General features: G+C 37.8%; 1 protein-coding gene across 6 annotated transcripts in view; it reads left to right on the top strand.

Annotated features, from left to right (window-relative positions):
* The window catches only part of MED13L (mediator complex subunit 13L), a 395,342-nt gene that overhangs the window by 55,663 nt on the left and 313,069 nt on the right, over positions 1 to 26,610 (top strand). For 5 of the 6 annotated variants that reach the window (XM_021008008.2, XM_078154351.1, XM_021008010.2 and 2 more), the window contains exon 2: positions 6,668 to 6,905. In XM_021008008.2, coding sequence (XP_020863667.1) covers positions 6,668 to 6,905 — 238 coding nt within the window. Of the gene's footprint in view, positions 1 to 6,667; positions 6,906 to 26,610 lie in introns of those variants that run through there. The other variant, XM_021008011.2, reaches the window with a different exon arrangement.

The following is a 26,610-nucleotide window of genomic DNA, read 5'->3' as shown; positions in this document are numbered from 1 at the left end:
TGGCATCCTGGAGTCAGGAAGTCCTGCGTTCACATGTGCCCTCAGACACCTCCTACCTCTGTGAGTCAGGGTAAGCCCTTTCACCTCAAACTGCCTAAGTTTATTCATTTGTAGAATTAATATAGTAACAGTACCTACCTTTCAGTTTTGTTGTGAGTATAAGATGAGATAATATTTCTGAAGTGCTTTGCAAACCTTAAAGTACTCATATAAATGCTAACTATTAATAATAATAATAATGATAATAATAATAATAATAATAATAATAATAATAATAATAATAATAATAGCAGCTAGTTAGCTTTTCTCTTCCCTGACTGCAGAGTGTACCTTTAACTCAGAATTCTGCTTGACAGATCTATGCTATTGGTTACAAGGGAATTGGCTGAGAGTATCCATGGGTCAATGCCACCAATGGAAAAAGTACTTTAAAGCTTTTGGCTTGGTTATTGTAAGTCAGGAGCATCTTCTTTGCAAAAGACAGGACATTAAAACACTAATATAAGTAAATCTGAATTAAATTTATGTTGTTGAAGATATCTGGTATTTATCCTTGGATTGTATCTTGTTTAATCATACTGTTCTGGACAGTTCAAAACGAGAGAGTCTCTGTCAGTTGATTAAATTAAATTTTCTCAAATCCTAAGAGAAGTAGACAACAAATTCCTCTCTTATCACTTGCAAAATTATCTGTTGCTTTTTTTTCCAGGATATGCTGAGAGCTGTGTTCTTCTCTCCACAGTTACCTATGATTTTGTAAATCACCAAATCAAATGGCCATTTCTCAAGCATCATCCTTCTTGACTTGTCTCTGGTCTTGTATACTCTTGATTACTTTCTTGGTAGCCTCTTTTCTCTAGGTTTTTGTGATACTGCTGTCACTATTACATCTCAGTCTCTTTTCATTGTATCATCATCTAGATCATGGCCATTAACTATGGGTTTCCCCAAGGACTGTGTCTTGGATCCCCTTTTCTTCTCCCTCTATACTATTCATTTTGGTGAGTGATCTTATCAGCTCCCACAGATTCAAGTACCATCTTCTATGCAGATGATTCTGTTTATCTATTTATCCACTCCTCTCTCTTGACCTTTATTCTCATCTCTTCAATAGCCAGTTGGACAGCTGGATATCCCATAGAGATCTTAAACTGATCATATTCCAATTAAAATTTTTTAAAAAATTAATTTATTTTGATTTATCAACAATCACTTCCATAAGGTTTTTGGTTTTAAATATTTCTCCCCCTTTCTCCCCACCTCCCTCCCCAAGATGGCATGCAATCTGATATAGACTATACATATATATTCCTATTCAATATATTTTCACGTTAGTGCATATCCCAATTTGAACTCATTCTCTCTTCCCCAAAGCTCTCCCTCCTAACTTTCTTGTTACTGACTAGGGTATCACCACCCTTGCAGTCACACCAGGCATCTGTAAGCTTTATCTCCTTACTGTGGCCCATCCCCCAATCCAGTCTTTTGCAAGGTCATAGATCTCCTTTGCTCCCTTGTGATACTGCCGCTGCCCTGATGCAGGCCCTCTGTCACCTTTGATTCCAAAGGCCTGCTGGTTGGTCTCCCTGTGTCAAGTCTGTCCTCAGCCCAGGCCATTCTCCCTATAGCTTTGAAAGAGATCTTCCGACTGTTCTGTAAACTCCAGTGGCTCCTTATTCCCTCAGATATCAAATCTAAGGTCTTTATGACCTTTATAACCTGACCCAGTTTTTTTACATCCTCCTCTTCATATGTCCTGTCCAGTAATAATGCTGGTCTCCTTGCTGCTTCTTTCTTTCTTTCTTTCTTTCTTTCTTTCTTTCTTTCTTTCTTTCTTTCTTTCTTTCTTTCTTTCTTTCTTTCTTTCTTTCTTTCTTTCTTTCTTTCTTTCTCTCTCTCTTTCTTTCTCTCTTTCTTTCTCTCTTTCTTTCTTTCTTTCTTACACAGCTAGTAAGTCTCAAGTATTTGAGTCCACATTTGAACTCGGGTCCTCCTGACTCCAAGGCCAGAGCTCTATCCACTGTGCCACCTAGCTGGCCCTCTTGCTGCTTCTTTCACAAGACACACAGTTGACTCCAGGCATTTTCATTGCTTGTTCTCAGTGCCTGTAATTCTATCCCTGCTTTCTCTGACTACCTTGAAGTCTTGGCTGAAATCTCACCTTCAAGAAAGCTTTCCCAGTGCCAGCTAGTATCTTCCCTCAGTTGATGATCTTAAATTTATTCTCCATATAGCTTGTGTTTGTATGTTGTGTGCTCCATTAAAACCGTGAGCTCCTCGAGGGCAGGAACTTTTTTCCTTTCTTTATGACCCTAGGTTATGGCCTAGGAATTGTCCTGGACTCCTCACCATCTCTCACCCCCATATCCAGGTTTTTTCCAAGGTCTGTTGATTTCATTTCTGCAATATCTCTTATATGCTTCCTTCTTTCCTTTGGCAGTGCCACGACTCTAGGTGCAGCTCACCTCATGCCTAGACTATTGCAAAGGCTTCCGGTGTCTGCACGCCTCACATCTCTCCCCACTCCAGTCCATCCTCTATTGCTCCACCAAAGTGCTTTTCCCAAAGCAGGGATCTGACCATGTCACCTCCCACCCCAACCTCTGCTCCTGCTCCCCCTCTTCACTCAGTAAACTCCAGTGGCTCCCTGTGCTTCTGGGATGAAATACAAAATTCTCTGTCACCTAGCAGCCTCCTGCCTGTCTAGTCTTCCTACACCTCATGTCCCCAACACGTTTCTAGCCAGTGACCCTGACCTCAGGGTGAACAGGACTCTTGGTGTTGTTCTGTTGTGTTTTGACTCTTCATGATCCTCTTTGTGGTTTTCTTGGTAAAGATACTGAAACAGTTTGCCATTTTCTTTTCCAGCTCATTTTACAGATGAAGAAACTGAGGCAGACAGGCTTAAATGACTTGCCTAGGGTCAAATAGCTAGTAAATGTTGAGGCCAGATTGGAACTTGGGAAGATGAGTCTTCCTGACTCCTGGCCCAGTGCTCTATCCACTGGACCACCTAGTCAACGTCTCTTGGCTGCAGGTATTCTCTCTGGCTGTTCCTCAGGCCTGAAATGCTTTCTGTCCTCTCTTACTACTGAGCTTCCTGGCTTCCTTGTGAGTCCCAACTAAAGTCCCACCTTCTGCAGGAAGCCTTTCCCACCTCCCCTACTGCTGACCCTCTGTTATTACCTATTCTTTATGTAATATATAGCCTCCTTTGTATATATGTATTTGTTCACATGTTATCTCCTCCATTAGATTGTAAGCTCCTGGAGGGCGAAGAGACGGTCTTTTGCCTTGTCTGCAACCCCAGAACTTAGCACTGTGTCTAGCAGCAGTAGTAGGTGCTTGCTTGCTTGTAGGCACTTGACAAGTGCTTGTTGACTTCTTGGCTGAATGTTTTATTCCTTGTCATGTTACCCATTTATTTCAAGTATTTCCCTCTTCAAATAGTCTACAGATGGCATAGACAGAATCTCTAGCTTCCTTCTAAACACAGCTCAGAAGTTATTAGGAGGCCTTTTATGTTCCTTTCCCTTCCCCAGTTGTGGGTGCTTTTTCCTCCTCCCTCTGCTGGAAAGTAATATTTATTCTGTTCCTACTTATCTCTGGACATGTTCTCCCCCTCCCCCCACTCTTGTCTGGGCTACTTGAGGTAGAGATTGTTTTGTTTTCTGCTTTTCATCCTGAGTACCTAGCACACTGCTTGACATTATTGGTGTTCCGGAAATGTTGGTTTAATTGAATGAATACCTAAATGTATCTATTTTCTCCATATTTCTGTTTAATGTTTCATTTAGGCACCAAGTTCATCTAGTGACTCAAGAAGATTTGCAAAATTTGCAAAACTGCTTAAATGCAACAAAAAAATCATTACTAAATTTAGTTAATTATAATTTCTTTGTAGTATTTCAAACCTGAAGATTAAAGAGACTACGTACATTTAGCTTTAAGTAAAAGAGAGTAAATTACTTTAGTCCTATATTTTTTTCAATTTGGAATTTGAATTCATTTGAATTTTGGAATTTAAATTTGATTTCATGTTATACCTTTAGGGCAGCTAGGTGGCACAGTGGATAGATACTTACTAGCTGGTGTGATCCTAGGCAAGTCACCCTGTTTGCCGCAGTTTCCTCATCTATAAAAAGAGCTGGAGAAGGAAATGGCAAATCACTCCAGGATCTCTGCTAAGAAAACCCCAAATAGACTCATGAAGACTCAGCTGCAACTGAGATGACTAAACAACACCATGTACCACAATAATTAGGATAATACTAATCATATTAATAGTACTTTACCTGTATAGAAGTTTCACTCTCTTGACCTACTAAAACTGGTGAGGTCAGTGTCTCCAGTCCCTTCACCTAAAAAACAAATACAAAGCCAAAGGACCAAGGTCCATTTAATAGGGCTAAGTATCAGCCTCAGGGGAGAAGACCCAAGGCATTTCCATTATACGGAGTCACGCATGCTCCCCAGCCTCTTCATTCCCCCTGCCCTTCGGTGCCTGTGTGCCAGCTCCTCATTACCGAGATAACCGAGGCGCAGAAATCTCTGACAAAGCAGCAGATTAGTCCGCTAGGCGGTGGACAGAACAATACACAGAGCGCTGGGCCCTGCTGAGAAGAGCTGAGTTCAAATTCAATCTCAGACACTTATGAAGCCGTATGACCCTGAGCAAGTGAGTTAGCCTCTGTTTGCCCGAGTTCCCTCAACTGTGAAATAGGAATAACAACAGTCTCCACCTCACAGGGTTGTTGTGAGGATCAAAAGGGATAAAATTTATGAAGCGTTTAGACAGTGCCTGGCACATAGTAGGCAATATGTAAATGAAAGCTATCAGGAGTAGCTAGGTGGTCCAGTGGATAGAGCACGGGCCCTGAAAGTCAGGACTATCTGAGTTCAAATCCAGCCTCAGACCAAACACTTGACACTTCATAGCTGTGTGACCCTGGGCAAGTCATTTAACCCTAATAGCACCCCCCCCAAATGTTACGCATTATTAGTGAAGCCACGATTTGATCTTGGGTCTTCCGTGTGTGACAGATGAAAATCTTCAAATAGTTCTTTCTGTAACAGATTTCCTTAAGACCAACCCACCTGTTATTATATTATAATTTTTAACATCTTGAATATGGTTAGTTTCTGGCACTGATTCAATATTGTTTTGGCTGCAAGATCCTTTCAAGGTTCAAAACATTAATTTTCACTTAGGTGAATTTCATCTGCCACATAATTTTGATTACATTTTGGTGCTTATTCTTGTCCTGTAGGATTTCTTATCTAGTTCTTTCCATTCATTTTTCTTGAGCACTTTTCTCCCCATTCATTTTTTGAAAAATTCAATATCAGCTGTGTATAGTACTAATCCAAAATACTAACCAAATTTATTGATAACTTTCTGAACTAAAATCACATTTTTGTTATTAAACATCACAAAAACATCACAAAAATGAACTTGGAAAATAAGATACTTATTTAAAGGCCAGTTTATAATTGTGATTTTTAGTAGTAGTTTAGGAGTAATTGTTAATTACTTGTCCTTCAGTTTGTTTTTCTTGTTTGCTCCTAGTTTTTTTAGAATGCTTTCCCTTTCCCCTCACAGTTTTATAAAGAAATTTATATTCTTTTTTTTTTCCTGAGGCAGTTGGGTTTAAGTGACTTGACCAGGGTCACACAGCTAGTAAGTGTCATGTGTCTGAGGCCAGATTTGAACTCAGGTCCCCCTGACTCCAAGGCCGGAGCTCTTATCTCCTGCACCACCTAGCTGCCCCAGAAGTTTATATTCTTAAGTGCTGTTGCCAACCTGGCTACTGGATTTTTCCTCTTTGATGAGTAAATCATGTTTTTACTGACTAAGGAGATTTTTACGCTCTCTGTTCTCAGGATATAGTAATAGCATTATATAGTGAATCAAAAGTATGTTTTTTTAAAAGGCAATTGGGGTTAAGTGACTTGCCCAGGGTCATACAGCTAGTAAGTGTCAAGAGGCTGGATTTGAACTCAGGTCCTCCTGAATCCAGGGCTGGTGCTCTATCCACTGCGCCAACTAGCTGCCCCAAAAGTATGGTGATTATTTAGACAAATGTATTTACTTGGAAATCATGACATTTAATTTACTCTGGTGATTTAGGTTTTTTTTTTGGTTTTGTTTTGTTTTTTGGCTAGGCAATGGGGTTAAGTGACTTGCCCAGGGTCACGCAGCTAGTAAGTGTTATGTGTCTGAGACCGGATTTGAACTCAGGTCGTCCTGAATCCAGGCCTGGTGTTCTATCCACTGCGCCAACTAGCTGCACCCTACTCTGGTGATTTAAAAGCGTCATTTTGAAATCTATTTGTAGAAGAAAACATTTCCCCTCTTTCTTAAATTGAAAATATATATGCATTATATATATATTACACACACACACACACACACACACACGCACACACACACACAGATATACACATGTATGTATTGTGTGGTGTGTGCATATGTGTGTATGTGTGTGTATGTGTGTATAGAATATTCTTCCGCTGGAGTGTGATGCTTTGGTGTATATGATGGATCACTTCAGTATTTTTTTTGTGTGTGTGTGTGTCACATTTAAGTAAAAGGTGACATGTTAGAGTTGGATAATTTTTAAAAAAAGGCAATTGGAAAATAATTTATTTCTCTTTTCTTTTATAGGCTGAGCTCACGGGAATCAAATGGCGTAGGTACAATTTTGGAGGGCATGGGGACTGTGGTCCCATCATTTCAGCCCCTGCCCAGGATGATCCAATCCTGTTAAGTTTCATTCGCTGCCTGCAAGCCAATCTATTGTGTGTATGGCGCCGTGATGTCAAACCAGATTGCAAAGAATTATGGATATTCTGGTGGGGAGATGAGCCAAACTTAGTCGATGTGATACATCATGAGTTACACAGTAAGTGTTTTTGTTTTTTTTTGATTGTTTTGTATCATTAACATTAATTTGTGCCATGCTTTATAAAGGCCATTGTTGACTACTGTGTTTTGATCATATTTGAAAAGTATGTGAGTTGTTTATGAAGCAAATTTCATATTTTACGTGATTTTGAATGAAGAGCCAGACAAAATGAAGCAAATTTACTTCAGCTTGTACAGTGACAGTTATGGTTCAGTGTTAGTTCAGAAAATTCGAAAGTTTTGATAGTTTCTTAACTCTTACTTTTTGAGAGGCTGAGTGACATAGTACATAAATGACCAGTGTTGGAGTCAGAAGTCCTGATTCATGTCTGGCCTCTGAGACATAAGTAGTTTTGTGACCATGAGTAAGTACTTAACTTCTTAATGTCCAATATAATTCTCAGAGTCCATAAACTTTAGAAAGGGTCTGTTCTGTATCAGTATAGAAAGACGTCATTTTCAAGAGTCAGATTGAAAAAGAAAGTTACTTAAAAAAGATTCGTACAAAATGAGTCAACCTCTCATAGGCATTAAATTACAGTTTAACATAGGGCAATAATCAAAAAATGAGGTCCTGAGTAATTCATTCCAGAGGGTCTTTGAATATATTATTTTGAAGTGCTATCAACAAAAATAAAAATAAATCATTAGAGTGATCTTTTCAACATCGTGCTTTCTCTCTTATTTTGTGTAACTTCAATGTGTTGGCTCCTGTCACAGAGGTAAAAATGAATACCTTGATATGACAAAATTAACGTACAGTTCCAATTAGCCTAAGTTACTTTTTCCCATTAACCTCTAATTTACCACTAGTTTAATGGAAGATGTTTAGTTTTTCTTTGGTTTCCGTGTACTTCTGCTTCCTTTAATCACAATGTCAATGACTCAGTGAACATTTACGAAGTACTTGCTGTGTGCCAGGCGCTTGCTAAACAACGTGGATACAGAGGAAGACAACAGACAGCCCTTTGCTCATGCCAACAGCAAGGTGCAGATTTATAGATGGCATGAATCGGGGGCCAGTCTCAAAGGGAGAGCATCAAGATAAAAAAGCCTTCTTGCAGAAGGTGCCCAGGGAAGTCTGGAGGTAGAGATGAAGAGGGATAGAGTTTCTGGCAAGAGGGGCAGACAGGGAAAATGCCTAGAGTCGAGGAGATAAACTGTCCTGGCCAAGGACTGGGAGACGGGCATCCGTGGGGGAGAGCAAAGGCAGGAGCAGTTCATGAAGGAGGTCAGATAGAGGAACTTGTATTTGATCCTGGAGGCTAGTGAGTGGGAGAGGTGACCACTGTGATAGCTGAATCGAGGCGCGGAGTGGAGAAGGGCAACAACCGAGCAGCAGTGCAGTAGCATGAGGTGAGGAGGGCCTGTGCCAGTGGGCGGCCAGCATCCTGCAAGAAGAGGATGTTCTTTAGATTGGACCCTCTTTCCTTTTCTTCCCTCCAAATGGTCTCCTGTCATAACAGCCAGAGGGCAGTAAACTATGTGGTACTAAACTGTGTGCTCTTGTCCACTCCGTAAAATTTGCTCTTCCTTCTCCTTTTTCCTCTGTTCCCCCTCCCACTTTCCTCTTTCTCTCCTGCTTCCTCTTCTTTCGGCCCTTTCACTCCTGTTCCTCCCTCTTCTCTCCCCTTTTCTCTTTTCCTTCCTCTCTCCTCCATCTTCCTATCCTTCTCTCTCTACTTTCCCCTCTCTTTTTTCCTCTCCTTCCTTCCCTCTTCTACTTACCCTTTCTCCCCTCTCTACTCCCTTCTTTCCCTTCCAATATGGCTTATAAATATCTTTAGTATTTTTAATTAAAATCACAACAACACTGAACCATAACAGATTGCTTATTTGCAAGTGTAACTGTTGAAACTCTTGCCCTTCTAGCATAAGGACTGTTTTATGTGGGCAGAAGTGAATTAATTAAAACTTTCAATTTTGAGACCTACTAGATCTAAGTTATGCCAGATGTTGGTTTTTAAGGTAGTACCTCCTTCCAGGTGCTAATGAGATGAACCTTTGAGTTGTAGGTAGTGCCCAGAGGCTGGGTGAACACTTCTTATGCACACTACAGTTGAGATTCTTTCTGTGCGTGGGTTCAAGTAGATGGCTGCTGAGGTCCCTCTCAGTTCTCAAATTCTGTGATTCTTTTAGAAATACACTTTATTAAAATTTTGTGGGATTGTAGCATCTTCTCATTTCCTTCTGTGCATATTTCCATCTTATTTCTTCCTTCTCTTTAGGTTTTATTTTTATATCTGCTATCCATTCTTTTCTATTTTTGTTTCTATCTAGTCTTCATTTTCTAACATCATAAGGCATCATTTATGAGATAAAATATGAGATAAATCTTTGTTTTATGAGGCAAAATTTTTTTAGAGGAACTTTTACAGTTCATTGGTAGAAATTTTAGACCTATTTAGTAGATAATGTGACTTGTTTACTTACAAAAACAAGGGAAGTGATTGATGTTTTTAGAAAGAATATTTAGGAATGATGTTGGTTCTGATCTATTTATTTCACTTTCTTTTTTAAAAAATTTTATCTATTTATTTTGATTTATTATTTCACTTCTTTCTAAATTGAGAAAAAGGTTGGAGTTTAAATTGGGTAAAGATTAAGAAGTTTCTGAATATAGTACAAATAAATCCAATAGTGTCTTGAGGGAGTGTAGCCTAGTCAAGAGATAAGCGGGGAGCCTTGGGAATCAGGGAGACTTACATCTTGCCTCTGACATAGGCTGGTTGGCTGGGCCTTTTGGGCTCCAGGTCAGTGGTGCCCAACTCAAATAGAGAGTAAGCTGTATGAGTGGATCCCTGGGGGGCCTCAGTGACTTGGAAAACCACTTATTTTTATTATCTATGTTCTATTGTATTTTGGTTATTTCATTAATATTTCCCAATTGCAACTTAATCTGGTTGAGATCCATCTTGTTCCCTGCAGTTTGGTGGGTAGTATGTTGTGTATCTGGCATCTCTGTAAGACTAGACTTTGCAGAAATCTGACTTGGTAGAGAGAATTTCTTCTCTTGGAATACATCAGTGAAGTCACAGATTTGGTGTTGTGGACATCTCTGGGTTTCTTCATAGGAATCTAAGCAAAAACATCCTATAGAGAGTGGTTACTTTTCCTTTTCCTTCTCCTTCTTAGTGAGACTGATAACAGTGCAAACAGCTTTTCTTCTGAGTTGCATCAACAACATTTTCCTGTGCTTTGAGAAGAGATATAACTGTATTGAGTGGGATTCTATATAAGGAAGAAATTATTTTGCTTAGTTTTATTTTACTTAAGGATACTGAAGCAATATGAGGGGTAAAATACCAAAAGGACAAAGAATAATTCTTGTGTCTCTCTTTGAGTGCAGAACATCCACGGATGTGAGAAAAAGGGAAATAGATCAATCAAGCAATTAAACTGGTGTACTTTCTGCAGAAACAAACTGAAACAACTCGTTATTTTATGAGAGTAGTTTTTCATTTGTGAATTAATGCAATCATTCCTAAAATTTTCTCATTTCATCAACTTGAATGCAAGGCTTTTTGATTTTTATGTTGTCTTTTACCTTACTGTTTTGTAGTTATTTTATTGACTTCAGTGGAAGACTTTTTGAGTCCTTGAGTGTCAAGGAACCTTGGTGAGTGTCTGGTCTAGCACCTGTTTGTAGACAGCAGAAGGCAGGTTAGGAAAGTGCAGGGCAGGGGCAGGCCTACAGTCTTTCCACTCCCTAGCCTGCTGGCATTTTTGTTCCATTGCCTGTTCTTGAATTCCTTACAAATGGTTCATCATTCCTTAGCATGTAACAATTCCTGTGGTGAAATGTGGCTGTTGAGTGCAATAGCTAGCTTAAAAGACAAGGACAAAGAACCACTAGAGAATATACCAGTGTCATTTGGATCGAAATGCCTTTGGGATGCCCTCTCATCTGAAATAGTTCACCTTCACCTGAACACTGGATCTCACCACTTTAAGGCACTTTGAAATTCTTAGACAAAGAGGGTTTTGTGTCCTTCTGGACAGCACATAGTGCCTGTGCGTGGCAGGCTAATGTTGGATAATAATTAAACATAGTTTTAGAGCTGAATTACTTTTTATATCTCAATTTTGTTTTACTTTTGTATCTCAATCTTAACAGCTTAATGAAATAGCACAGAATTATAATATTTTGAAATTAAATCTGAAAAAGGACCAGTTTAAGCCCTTCATGCCCTCATTTTAAAGAGGAGAAAACTGAGGGCTTTATAGACAAAATGACTACCACAATGAGAGAAGGAAGGAAAGAAGAAAGCAAGCATTTATTAACTGCCTACTTTGTACCAGGCACTGCTCTAAGCAATTGACAATTATTATGTCATGTGATCCTCATAACAATCCCGTGGGGTAAGTGCTATTATTAATCCTTTTTTTTTTAATAGAAAATTGAGGTAAAATGACTTGTCCCAGAGCTGTTAAGTGCCTGAGGCTAGATATAAACTCCAGTCTTCTTGACTTCAGACCTGGTGCTCTATCCACTGAACCACCACCGCCTGCCTCTGCCCCAAGGGACCATGTAACATAAACATCTGGATTGACCCCAGGACAGGGGCAGCTGCCGAGTATGTGCTTCAGGCACATCCCCTTCCTCTTTTTGCCTCTTCTTGGGCTGTTTCTCTCATTAGTTATTTTACTGTTGTCTCCAGCTAAATCTTTTTCATAGTTATAATGTTTCTTCCCTAAAATTTAAGCTAATTGAAAGGAAGAAATTAATACTTGGCACATATTAGATGTTTATGAAATGTATATTGATTGGTTGTGTTTTGTTACTCTATTGAGGTCCAGACTCGTGTTTGACGTTCTAGGTTTTTTTTAGCCCTGGTTCCACTCTCTCTTTGCAGGGTTTTTACCCATCCCTTTCCTTTGCTTACTCTTCTTTACTAGCCAAGATAAGAAAGAGACATTCCCTTTTCTGACCTTTGTCTGGTCATCAGTTGCTGATGCCAGCTGAGCACTTTCTTCTCTCCTGCTTCTTAGAGTACTTAACTTCTTTCGAGATGTAACTCAATGGCCTCTTCAGTAGGAGGCCTTTGCCTGGTGTGTCTCTCTCCTCAAAATCACATCTATTTTGTCTTATTTTTCTATATGTGTTCTTTCCCACAGTAAAATGTAACGCTTTGAACACATGGATTGTTTCTTTTCTGTCTTTGTGTCCATAATGCCTGATGAATAGAAAGGGAAGGAAAGAAGCATTTATTTAGTATCTACTATGTATCAGGCACTGTGCTAAGTGCATGCCCTGATCTGGTTTGATAAGTACCTGTTGGTTGATTGGTGCTTAATAAATGCTTGTCAAAGGACTGAAATGCTAGTTGCTCTAACTGGCTAATTGCCTTTTTCAATCATCCATTTCCCTGAGGATTTTTTTGTGCTACTTCTTGAATGCCGTTCATTGTTGGTAATGTGCCACAGCCTGCTTCTACTTGTCATTGCCCTTTGGGTCTTCCAAAGTTTGGATTCTTCAAAGATCATGGTGTTCCATGATTCAAGACCACGTAGCTTGCCAAAGGGAGTATTGGTGTTACAAAGGTTTCTGTGTTAGGAAGCAGCTTGGGATCATTGAATGCTTCAAGCATTTTCCCAAATGTGATTCAGACCCTTCTTGCCTTCTTGGTGAATCTTGGGCTCTGTTCATTGTCCATTTGCAGTGCCTATCTTTACTTCCTATAAGCACCAGCTTGAAGAAGTACTCTTTTGTGAGAATCTGTAGATCTTACAGATGGTTCTACAGGTAGCACAGCCATCCCACTCAATTTAAGAAATATACCAATGTAGGAACCATTCTGAACCTTTTTTTTTTCCAGCCAATTTGTGGGCAGTTAGTCAATTGCTAGATTATGATTAATTCAGAGCCCTTGTAGCTGGCATTTTTCACTTGACATTCTTAAAACAGTGGTAGCCTAGTCTCCCTCCTGTTAAACTATTATAAAAACTATTACATTGGAGAAATATTGAAAATATCTTTAGTTCTGATAAGTGTCAATGTAAAATAGAAACATAAGGCAAACATGCTAATAATGACTATATTAAATGACCTGAAGTCACCTGGAAGGAGAGAAAGGATAGATTTTTAAGGAGTGTGTGTGTGTGTGTGTGTGTGTGTGTGTGTGTGTGTGTGTGTGTGTGTGTGTGTGTGTGTTTTAGTGGTGGTGGTGGTGGTGGTGGTGCAGTATGACCTATTCTCCAGCCATGAGATTGAAGCAGGCTTTGTTTGGATAGCATTACATTTTGGCAAGAAAGAATTTCATTTCGAGCCCATTTAAAAAAAAATAGCTTGAACCATCTGCTTCATGAATCAGTTTCACAAGACCTGAGAACACATTTTTCAGGCATGAAAGGGATTTAAAGACAAGAGCAATGGACAGAATCAACAAAATGGAGAGTTTATAGGAGGAGAATTTACACATTGAAATCCTAAAGGAAAAAACCAATCAGTCAAGTGCCTTACATTTAGTATAAGAGTGAAGTGTGGATATGGATTATCTGAAACTATAGCTAATCTGCAAGATATTTAGGTAAATGCACCACAACTTGTGTGTGCTGTGATATGTTAGTTGGTATCCTGGAATTTCCCTAGACTTAATGAAATAAACCCATTCCAGTATGCCTGTTAAACAAGGCCTTGTTCTCATCTGAGACTTTAAAAAATTGCTTTCTTTGAAAGGGACAACCTTTTTACCCATAAAATTGACAGGAGTAAGAACTATGGGCAAAATGCCATTTATTTTATTTTAATTTCTTTTAAAAGAAGAAATTTACCTCCTGCTTTCCTTCCCACCGTTTTTTTTTTCTTTTTCTCATTACTAGTGGCCAGTGTATGATTCATTGAAATGAATCCTTCTGCTTAAATTGGAAGCAGGAGCAGTGCTGTTTGTCATCATATGGGTCCATTTAGTAGTCCTCAAACAGAGAAATGTGTTAGAAAATCTTTAAAAACTACATGTAACTTGTATAGTCCCACGCACCAGCGATCTGTAGAGTTTCATGCACCCACATTTATTTCACAGTGTACTATGGATTTCATTGCTTTGTGATAAATCAGAATTTATATTGTTATTAAAATGCACTTTTCATGTTGGCTGTTTCTTTGAGCAGAATAGGGATACCTTTGTAAATCATTATATCAAGAAAAATTGTCACTAAAAGCTGGTACCCAAGGCAATTTAAAAAGAAAAACAAGAAAATAACAAGTTCTGTACTTTTTGAAAAGTCTGTTTTGATGTTGGAGATTTTCTAAATTATTAAATTGTTAGGCCTTAAATTATTCAGAACTTGATATATTTTCTGATGGATCTGATAATTACAGCATCTATTGCTTTATTTTACTGTTCTCACTTTTGAAAAAATGAATTTGCTTGTATTGTAAAACAATGATAGTTTCCATTGTCTGACTATTATTTAAATGATTCTAACGTACAGTTACTGAAATAAGATTAGATTTAATAGGTAATTATGTGCTTCAAAGAAAGTCAATACATATTAAGAATTTGATAAGTAATAAACTTGAATTCTAAAATCCTGGCAGGATCATAATGATGAGAATTTTTTCTTCTATAGCCAAGAAAGAAGTATGACTAATAAATTAGATGGAACTCTAAAGCTAAATATGCTTGGAATTAGCTAGAGTGTCGAGACCAAGCTAAGGTCCACCTTTTGAATGTAAATAAAATCGTTGTTTTACCACAGGCAACTTATTGAGCCATGTAATTAGTTTTTTTCTATGAAAAATGAGATCATTTATAGTGAGCCTGCTGTGTGGTATGTAAAGGATTTAGATTCTAGTTACATGAAAATTAAATAATCATTAAAAGATTGTATTTCTCAAAATGCTGCTTGAGGGGAAAGTGAAGAAATCTAATCATTGGAATTTATTTTTCTATTTATTGGGTGTATTTAGACAATATCTCCCATAGTCTATGTTTTTGCTTGAGGAAATTCTCTTCTCATTCATATAAAAGGACTTAATGGTGTAAAGTAAATGCATATTAGTTTGAAGTAAATTTGCATGAATAATGGCAGGATTTTTGATTTTATGAATTACTGTGAGCTAATAAAACTTAAAAATAACTTAAAACTAGGTGAACTCTAGTGCTCATAAATTTTTCCATATTCAAAATAATTTTAATAATTTATCAAAACTAATTTCAGTGATGGCTTTTTTTTTTAAATCAAGCATTGCTACCAATTCCAATGATTCTTCTATTTAAACAGTTGTATTTGGCACCCTAGTTCATGTCTCTATCACTAAACCTCTCAGTGGCCTCTCAGACAATACACTTTAAAGTTGATAAGACTACAAAGACTGCTGAAGCCTTGGCAGGCTTCACTTCCTGGACAGCTCATCATTGTGTTGTCTACATTTGTGTGGTGCCTTTTCTTTTTTTCTTTTAGCTTCAGACTTGTGGTCACATCAGTGTTGAGACCTTGTGGTACAGAAACTCCTTCAAGTGATTAAAAAAAACTCAGTCACTAGACAGTGACTGTAGAGCCTTAGAGGTTGCTTGGGCCTCAGAGTATGTCAGAGACATGATTTGAACATGGCTTTTTCTGACTTCCTGCTTCACAGTGCAATATACCTGCCAGCCATAGGAAGTTCTTAGGAAAGTTGTGAGCTTTCCAAAATGCTTTGGCCTAGAACTGTTGGGGAGAGCTCAGTGCAAATGTTGTCCTTTGAGTTTTATAGATGTGAAAACAGAGGCTAGGAAAAGTCTGGTGACATGCTGAAGGTGTACATCCATCTATTAGATACCAGAATTAGACTCTCCTCCACTCTCTCTGGATATCACCATTATATTCCCATCTTTCCCTTCCCTACCTTGTTTGTGCTGTTGTCTTCCTCTACCAGGATGTAAGCTTCTTTAGGGCCTGGACTGGCTTTTTATTTGTATTTGTGTCCCAACCACTTACTTAGCACAGTGCTAAGTAAGCACTCAATAAATGTTTGTTGTTTGCCTGTCCTACTGAAGTTTTTGTTGGGGGGATGGGGATGGGAGGGAGGGGAAGCAAAGGAAAATAAAATTCTTAAAAAAGAAATGCATAGTCAAGCAAAAATAAATTCCTACATTAGCTGTGTCTGAAAATGTATCCCTTAACTTCATCAAATTCTACATCTAATGTGGGAGACTACTCTGGAAGGAGTGACCAAGTAACATATACTTAACCTAGAAAGATGACCAGATTTATAAATCAGTTATCATATTTTAAACATTTTTGGCTCATATTTGAGATGGATTATCAAAGGTTTTATGGAAATGATTGAGTCCCTGCACCACAGTCCACTTTTGGAAAACTCTAGTTGATGGAAGTTTTTCCTAACATTCAGTCCAAATTGGCCCCTGTGCTACTTCTGCCACTCATAGTTCTGTCATCTGGGCCCAAGGATATCTCTACTAGTTCCTCTTTCACATGATAGCTTTTTAGATGTCTAAAACTAACTGTCATACCCTCCAAGACTTTTCTTCAGGTTAAACATCCCCATTTCCTTTTTATGGTATGATCTTTTCTTCCTTCAAGATCCTAGTAGCCTTCCCCTGGACAATCTCCAGCTCACTGATTTCCTTTTTTAAAATGTGGTTGTCAGAACCGAACATGGTATTCTGCATGTGGGCTGACCGTGGCAGTGGGACCAGTACTTCCTTATTCCTGGAGCTTATGTTTCTCTTAATGTAACCTATGAGCTCATTAACTTTCTTGGCTGTCATCACACTTTGATGTACGTATGCTTGTAATCTAATAAAATTTTCAGAACTGTTTCAGATGGACTGCACTCTTGGCATGCCTCCCCTATCTTGTACTTAGGAAGCTTATTTTCTTAGCCAAAGTGTAAAACTTCACGTTTATAACTATCAAATTTAATTGTAAGGTCATGGGTTAAGTAGGAGGGTCACCATTCCATCAGGGTACAGTGGAAAGAATACTAAATTGGGAGTCAGAACATCCCAGCCCTGTTATTTAATACTTGTGGCCATGGGCAAAACACTGCTTCCCTCTGGGTCTTACCTTATTTATAAAATGAGGAAGGAAGGATGTTCAGACTGAATAGTAAACATTTACTATGTGCCTTGTATAGTGCTAAGCTCTTTATAAATATTACCTCATCTCATCCCTCCTCTTGCAAAGTTGGAAAAAACTTAGGCAAACAGACTTGCCCAGGGTCACATAGCTAATAAGTGTCTGAGGCTGAATTTGCATTCAGGTCTTTAAGACCCCAGGCCCAGTACTCTCTCCAATGTGCCACCAGGCTGCCACCAAAATATGATCATTGGACCAGATGGTTTCTAAGACCTCTTCTAGTTCTGATTTATAGGATCCCATGACTTAAATTTTTTTTCATTTTTAGAATTGATTTTTATAGAAAAATGTTTTTAACTTTATTTGAAATAATATAGATTATTTGAGTCTCTTAATATTTCAGAAAACTTTCATAAACTCCTAACAGGCATTTTATACAACAGTTTTATATAACTCCTACTAACTCTACCTCATTTTTTCCTTCAACATTCTCAAGACTTACCAGGATTAGCCATTTACTGTTGAAGTAGATTTGGCTGTGACAAAGATGTCTAAGACAAAGATTTTCCCCAATACTAAGTAAAGTTAATTGTGTTATTCAGCATTCTACCCAGTTAAAGCCCTTTTAATGAATACTTCTATTAAACCTATTTATAATTTTAGTTGTATCTAGTTGCATATTATTGTGTAATATCTTAAGGGAAATTATCCCAAAATAACTTGATAGGACTCTTTCCACATGGAAAAAAAAATCTTAATATTCAAAATGAGATGCCAGTTATTTCCATGTTCTGTAGAGAATATTTTCTTATGTTGACACTGAAGAAATGATAGGAGTTTGAAAGTGCTTGTCTCTAATTCTAAGGAATAATTATTAACACTTTCTATAAAATGTGTCAATGTTTACTTCAGCTTTATGATTATAGAGGGTTTTCTCCCCCTTAAAAATAATAGGCCGAACTATCAGAGCTGCTGTTGTGTATTCAGTAACCATTCTTTAGCATCCTTCTCCTATTCATTTGTGCTGATATGATGCTTCAGTTTTTGCCAATTCAGCCATGTGTTTGATATTCTAAAGCAGTTACTTTGTATTTGTATATGTGAAGCTCTCGAGAACTGAAAAGTCATCAGATATCTTCAGTCTAGTTTTAGAATCCCATTACATTCAGATTCCCTTGAATGTTGGGCTGGGAGTATGTATGTACATATGATGATTCTTTGATTAGGTTTGAAGTCCAAGGACCTGGGCTTTCTTCAGTCCCTTCTCTGCCGATCAGTAGGAGCTGTGGGAGCCTTGTTGGGCCTTGGTTCCTCATCTGCAAGAAGAGTTGGACTAGGTGACCTTGATTTCCTTTTAGCTCTTCATTTAGGATTTCAGTCAAAACAGATACTTAACATCACTTTAGTAGGTTGAGGGCTACAAAAATAGCAATTGGGGCTTAGTTTTTCGCTTTTTAAAAATTAAGTTGGTTACAGTTAGGTTGCGCTGCCACCCAGTGAATGATGATGCCACATGTTTTCTAGATATAGGTAGTGAAGATAGAAATATACAGGGTTACGGGCTTGGAGGATGAAGGAATTTTAGGGATTATCTGGTACAAACTCCACACTCTGTGGATAAGTAAAGGGAAACCCAGAGAACTGACTTAACAGAGGTCGCATAGGCTGTAGCGGTGTGAGCAAGTGTTAGCCCAGACTCTATGCTGCAAGACCCAGTTTGTGGGATGGAGAACTCCCAGAAGAGAACTCACTCTACTAATTTCAGATCAACTCCTTTTCTGCAACTTAGAGTCATAGAGGATGCTTAGTACAGTGAGAGGTTAAGCCACTTGTCCAAGGTCACACAGTCAAGTCTGCATCAGAGATAAGAGTTGAACCCAGGTCTTCCTAGTTTTGATTCCAGTTCTCTGTCCACTACACTAGGTTGTCTCTTTTCACTACAGAGCAAGTATTCTCTCTCTCACGTACTGTTAGAATAGTCATCTAACACATATCATTAGAGTTTACAGGCCTTAGAAATTATCTTGCTTAACTGTCCCCTTTTACAGGTAAGAAAACAGAGGGTTTATATGCCCATGACTTTTGTGACTAGATTTGTTTAATGCCATTCACCTTTTTTTCTATTGTGGCTGCAATTAAGTTAACCCGAAAAATGTTAAAAATCTCCTTTCAAAACATACAGCATGGTCTTTATAAAACTGAGACTTACTTGGATAACCCAATTATAAAATAATAGAGCTACAGGAATGTCCTCTTCTGCCTCACCCAATTTGACTGCAGGCTTCTCCTATAAATTAATATTTTAAGCTTCTTCAACAAAGTTCTATTAGATGCTGAGAGGCTATAGAGAAAAAATGAAGGCATTCTCTGCCCTCCAAAAGCTTACCTTCTTCTAGAGAGCCATCACATGTCCAAGTGAAGTATTGTATAAGGAAACTTGAGGAACGAGAGAGGGTTTACAACTAGAGGGGGGGCCAGTGAGGAAGGTGGCATCGAGCTGGCCCTTCTAGGAAGATGAGATTCTAAGTGGTACAGTTTTGGGAATGCCTTTAAGGCCTGCTGGGCAGCTTCTATGAGTGTGCCAAGTCTGGCGAGATAGTGTTGAGGTTGAGAAAGAGCTAAGTCAGATTCTAAGAAAGAATTTTTTCAAGTGCCTATCTATATGCCAGGTGCTGTGTTTAAGTACTGGGATAAATGGCTTCAGGGACTTAGTGTAGAATGAGACCAGAAAGCTTGGTGGGAAACATCTTCCCCACCCCACCCCCGACCAAAAAAAAATCTAATTGAATCTGCCTAATAATTTAAAAAATCTTCCCAAATTATTTAAACACTCTTTGTGTTTGTGAATATTCCAAATTACTACGTAGTCATTACTTTTTGATTAGGAAATACATTGCTTTGAATTCTTTTGGCAACAGATAGTTTGACCGTATAAAATTGTTCTGAGCATACACAGTTCCAAGCACGACAGTGGAGGGTGAACTAATGTGGTATAAAGGTGAGAGAGACATTTTTGGATTGGAAACTTGACATGGATATGTCATGTTTCAGTACTGGGGCTTTAGCAGTGTAATTAGCATTCAATTCCATAAACTATGTTATTTCTGACTTAATTTTCAGGTTTAGAATCTTTTTCTTGCTGTCATTCAATTCAACCAACATTAAAATAGTTTTATTCATTATATTCTGTAATTCATAAGGCCCTGGTCTTTTATTCCAGAAGTAAAGCTGGCCGTAGTTTGGAGTGTCGGGGCTAAGTGATTTAAGAAGAGATTTTTATAAATCCTTGCCATTGATTTGATCAAATAGATTCTGTCTCTGTGTCTCTCCCTCTCTCTCTGATGAACATGCATGGCTAGAAGGTTTTTGGTTCTTAGTAGTAATAGGAAGTTTTAAAGGAAAGGATGGAATGAGGTTTTCATCAGGATAAAGTTTTTAGCACTACTAACCAATGAAATTTGTTTCTGTTGCTTTAAAATATTTTATGACTGAGCTTCTGTCTGGGGACTCCATTGTAATATTACTCTATAAGTAAGTGCTGGAAAATTTGATCAGTCTGAAGCTCTTGGTGCTTAAATGTTTTTGAATGCTTTCCCACACATACTTGTGTCTTATAAACATGATATTTATAAAATGAACTCCTTATGTTAATTCAGCTCTCTCTTGATCATGACTTTAATTGTAATTTGGCAATGAGTCCAATAGAATACAGCTTTTTATCCTCTTGAGCCCCATCTAGGGTTGAACTACTAAAGGATTTCTATAATATCCAAATAAACATTCAATTAGCTCATAATTTTTGTGTGCTATGACAACATAACATTAATATGAGACTATTGCTAATGCATTGTGGGAACAATATTCTGTCCTTAGTAATCATATAGCAGAGCTGGCTTGCTATAATCAAAAGTAATTAATGATTTAAAATTGGGGAATAAATATATTTATTAGAAACTTTTTTTTTGTATTTATGTGAAGGTGTTTCAAATCTACATTGATCATTAGGCACCTCTTGGTGAGGTTGTTGTCTTATGTGCAAAATAGTTTATGACTTCACTCATTACACAGTTGATGAGCCAATTTGGTTAAGCAGGCTACCATTATCTCTTGGGTGAGAAGTTAGGATGAGTATATTCTGCAAGGTAACCATACTTCTCTCCCCCCCCCCCCGCCCCCAGTATTATTGACCGTATCCCAGTTCTGAATTTTAAACTGGGAATGTCTGCGGTGTTACATGATATATTATCTTCAATAGAAGGGAAGGGGATTTTAGTTCTTCCTTTGTGTTATTGGATGTAATGTTTGATTTGCGCTACATCAGGTGAGCATTTCACTTAAGTTCAGAAGTTGTTCAGCCGTGACAGTGAGAAAAATATAGGCCAGAGTTGTAGATTTCTTTTGTGGTTTATTCATTGTAATATGAATGGAATGAATTTTTAAATAATTAATTTATTTTTAGTTTTCAACATTCCTTTCTGTAAGATTTTGAGTTTAAAATTTTCTTCCCCTCTCTCTGCTCTCCCCTCCCCAAGACGGCGTGCAATCTGATATAGGCCCTACTTCTACATTGTGAGTGGAATTCTTAAAGTTAAGCACGTTCTTTAGATACCAAAAATTTGTCATTTGTCATTTACTGAGAATGTTTTATGTTCTGGGAAAACAGAATTTGTAATGCTGTGTGACTTTGATTGTGGAGTACCAGGGTCTCTGAGGAATCAAAATACTGGGTTTTCTAAAGAGCAGTAGAGAAATGTATGATGGGGATGGAAAAATAGGCTGCAAAGGAGGACCAATCAGGACTTAACTGTAAGATGTGGTATAAAAGTCATTCAAAAATTGCGTGACCAGTGGGAGAGCTGAGGTGGTCACACATTGAGAGTGGAGGATGGTCCTGAGTGTGTCCACATTATGTTAAGAGACTGAGCACTCTGGGTGGACAAGAGGCACAGAATGACAAGATGTGGCTTAGTTGCACTCACTCTTGGATGGAATACTCATATTAGTGAGATCAGAGATCCACTGACATCTGGTTAATTGGGTTTTCTTTTTAGCTATTTAATGTTCAGTGATACCATGCTATTCTGTTTCAGTAGTTATAACTTCTTAGAGCCTTCTGGATAATTTTATTTTCTACTTTGTAGCCATATCTTTTTTTCTTTAAAAAAATGAAATAATTTTATTATTTTTGTTGTAGTGACAAAGGTGTTTGTGTGTCTTCTTTCATCTTTGTCTCACTTGTGCTTAGAAATAAGCATTTATTAAGCACCTACAATGTTCCAGGTATGTGCTAAATGCTGGATGGCATAGTGCCTAATAGACACTTAATAAATGCTTGTTGAATAGCAGCAGATTTAATTGAATTTGTGTAATTGAGGTAGAGTTTGCATGCTAATTAAGTTTTTAGTTATGCATCAGATGACTATGAATAGGAAATTGTATGGATATATATTTATTATTGCAGTAATCCCAGAATTTTTTAATTGGATGGCAACCCAGTAGCCAGCCTGCATCATGTCATGTAATGTCAATATTTGACATTATTTATGAGACAAGGACCCCATGAACTTATAAATACATTATGAATCAAATGACCTTGACTGCCCTGCATATGTTGTAAATTGCCAATCCTGCTCCCCTGTTTATATTGCTACATAGAAATGATAAGCTAAGATTACTTGACTAAGGTGATCTCTGAGAGAGCCATGAATGGTGTGTTCTAAAAGTCAGATTGATAGCTTCCATTGAGCTTTGAGTATTTTACTCTGGAGTTCTGAATGAATTACTTGCTCTTTTCAATAGCATGTTTACAGACTACACAATGAGATGAGAGAATATACAATTTGGATAAGTGATTTCAATCCCCCCCCCCCTTAATTTTGTTGTCTTTTAAAAAAAATTAAGAAAGTTGCCTTTTGGTGAGTTTTGTTGACTTGGAAATATTTAAAACAGTGAATCTTCTTGAAAATTCATTTGTGACTTTTCACAAATTCAGTGGATAACTTACAAGTAGTTAAGATTTTAGAGACTATGCAGAGAGTTCATTTTCTCTACCCTTTCTTCCCTTCTCCCAGTAGTTGTCTGAGATTTTCTGGATATTCAGACTCACATCTCCCAAAACTCAACCATTCCTCCTAGAGAGTAATAGAAGAATCTTGCCCTCCCACCATTTGTGAATCAGACCTTACTGACCAAGAATGAGCTATCATTTTCTTTTCCCTTTTGTGATTGGAGTTCAGTTGTAGTGTAGGTAATTGGTAGTGCCGATTGTTTCCTCTTTCCACCACCCAAAATGGAGGAGAGGTTAAGTAACTTGATCATGGTGAGACAGCCAGTGAGTGCTACAACTGGTGCTTGAACCTAACTCTTTTGATCTTAAGTCCAAAGCTTTCTTTCATCCCATAAAAATTACCCATAAATGACTTTGACTAGGACCTTAACAGTTTTTTCTTTTAAATATTAGAAATAAATTCAATATTCTAGACCAAATACCTAATTAAAATGATATGCTGTAGAAAAAATTAGGTAATATATTCAAGATGATCTTACAACAAATAAAAATAGCAGAAATATTTGGGTTAAACCATGGTTGGAGATAATTTTGAGATATTGATATACAATTTGCATGTGAATGTGACAGCCTTTCAAAACAATCTGAGGACAGTAAATAGTAATCCATGTATAGATTGTTGTAGAGAAGGGATATTTTGTCACCTTGTTACTGTCCTTAAAAGTTTATTCACCCATCAAAATTTTTTTTTTTATGAAACTGGCAGTCTTTATTATACATAGCTTGTTTTTTTAAAAAGTATATATTAAATTTAAGATGATACTACTAACACTGACTTGCTTTTCTTTGTCCCCTTCTGAACTTTGTCTTCTGTGTATTTGCTTCCTTGATACTCATAATTATCCACAGCCCCCTTCCCCTCCATTCATGAAAGGGTAGGCACGGTTTAATCATTGCAAAGAACTCCCAATTCCACCAACAGTGCATTGATATGCTTGTATTCCCACAGATCCTCTTAGTCATGTCTGACTCTTTGTGACATCATTTGGGGTTTTCTTGGCAGAGATACTGGAGTGTTTTACCATTTCCTTCTCCAGCTCATTTTATAAATGAAGAACTGAGGCAAATAAGGTTAAGTGACTTTCCCAGGGTCACACAGCCAGCAATAGCCATTAAATATTTATTGAATGACTACTATTGTGTAAGGCACTATTTGTAACCATAGCAAAAAAATATAGTAATCCTTGTCCTCACTGAGTTTTCTATCTGGTAAGGAAATAAAAATATGTAAAATAACTATAATCCAAGTCATCATCTAAAGGGACAGTGAGAGTGGTTTATAGCATCATTTTTAGAAGAGGGAAAAACTACTTCAGGTTGGGTGAGAGAGGATCAGAGAATGCTTCATGGAGAAGATTCCATTTGTCCAACCTTAAAGACCTGGCTCAAATGTAGAAGCTGGAGAAGAACATTCCAGATGAGGTATTGGAGATGGGAAAGTGGGGCCTACTCAGGGAACAGGCAAAAATCCCTTTAACTTGGATAGTAGGTCAGGAACAAGAAGGCAAATAATGGGAAATGAGTGGAATGAGTAGGTTGGGAAGATATTGACTTCCCAGTGAAGGTATTTGGAGATTACTCAGTGGATAATGGGGAGCCAAAGAGAATTTTTTGATGCCTTTTGGGAGGACTGTTTTGGCAACAGGTTGTAGACTAAATTGGAGACAGAGGGGACTGTAGGCAAGAAAGCCAGTTCAAAGGCTGTGACAAGGATCCAGGTGAGAGTTCATGAGGTCCTGGCCTAGATTAATGACAGTGGGAAATGGAGAGAACAGGATGGATGTGAAAGACATTTGGGAACATAGAAAAGAAAGTACTACAAATGGAGATGTAATTTTTTTTGGGAACTATTACTGTTGAAAAAGAGTAGGTTTAGATGGAAGTAGGTATTTCATGTTTCTCTGGAAATTGAATTAAGCTGTGTGTATTGAATGTGTCTTGTTTAATTTTTGCTTTGCTCATAATGTGCACTTAATATAAGTTTTGAACTGAGTTAAAATAATTGTCTAAAAATGAGGAAGCAATGAAGTTCTTAAATTATCTTTATTTTGGATTTGTTTTATATGACAAATGACATCAAGCAGTGTGTGTGTGTGTGTGTGTGTGTGTGTGTGTGTGTGTGTGTAAACCTTCCTGTTTAGTAAATTCATTATAATTAAGTGCTTGCAACTGAGATAGTTTGTTAACTATTCTGTATTTAACAGGTAGCTTATAGCCTGTGTTGATTTAGCTCATTGAACACTAGAGGGACTTAAGTAGGCACACTGATCAAGCCTGCATGGTTTAATATCACACTAATTGAGCATCTCTCATTTAAATAGCTGAGCAACACAGTTTTCTGTCCTTTGTTTTCACAAGATTAAATAATTATTATGATCTCTTCTCCCAAGTAACTCATTTGGTAAATGCATACTGAATTTTGCGAGTCCTTAAAGTCTAACCTCTACCATTCTGAGAGTAAAAAAATGCTTTGAATGCAATGCAGCTTTTCTAAACTCAGGGTGCATATTTAACTGGCCTGCTGAGACGGGTGGTAATCTGGAAGCTGTCTGTGTAAATAATGAGCTCTTGGGATTCTATACTGATGTAATACTAAACCATTCTGGCTTGATTATTTCCCTTGGGAATGTGACTAAAGGCAAAGAGTTTAGGTGGCTATGAAGAAGCATTATATAGGAAGGGAAATTGCCATGAGGAATCCCCTTCACCAAGGCAGATCCCCACCTGCTTTGCAGTCCAGTCTTAGAAATTTGCTTAGGACACTGAGAACTTCTGTGAGGGCTGAGTATTGCGTGGTCCCCAGTATGTATGGATCATAGACAGAATTTGAACCTGGGTTTTCTTGACTCTGTCCTATAAGTATTGTTTTAGAAAATACAAGGATCGTCTTGGCATTTTTCTCCTTATGTTCTTTGCATGTATTGGTTTGTTTATATGATCATGTTAACAGCTATGTAGACTGAGCCTACCCTCCCTCCCTACCCCTTTAGACCATAGTAGCCCAAGAGCTACTGTGAAGCCCTTGTTTCACTTGAAAGGCAATTTGCAATTGTAATTTATCTGCTAAGAATTTATGGCCCTTTGTAAATTTCTGAGATTAGAAATTTCTGTATTGTTTGAAACAGAAATATGTCTCAGGTATTTTGTCTGGATAATGCTTAGATAAATATTATACCAGAGGCTCTACAGGATGTAGAGGTGAAATGCTGTGCCTAATCTTAGTTTTGGAGAATAATTGATGAAGCTTTTAATTCTTCTAATTAGAGATGTGTGTGTGTGTGTGTGTGTGTGTGTGTGTGTGTGTGTGTGTGTGTGTGTGTGTGTACAGTTCCCAGTTGCAAGCTGAAGGAGAGAGAAGTGGAGACTGCTGCCTATGCTGTCACACACAATTAGAGGGAGAGGCTGGTTGGTTTTGTTTAACTTTTTCTTTTTTATGACACAGGGTCTAATATGGGGCATATTAGGAGATTACTGGTGGAAAATATAAAGGACATTTATCAATAAACTTTAAAAATAACATTCTGTAAAATGTGAGTTTTAAGTGAAACATTCATGAAGTTATTTATGCAGAGTAAAAGAATATAACATACCACACAATGTCATAATCAGC

The sequence above is a fragment of the Phascolarctos cinereus genome, unplaced genomic scaffold (genome assembly GCF_003287225.1).
Source record: "Phascolarctos cinereus isolate Bilbo 61053 unplaced genomic scaffold, phaCin_HiC Scaffold_4;HRSCAF=312, whole genome shotgun sequence".
Classification (NCBI taxonomy): domain Eukaryota; kingdom Metazoa; phylum Chordata; class Mammalia; order Diprotodontia; family Phascolarctidae; genus Phascolarctos; species Phascolarctos cinereus.
Note: the sequence above shows the minus strand (reverse complement) of the source record. Positions and strands in the feature narration are given on the sequence as shown.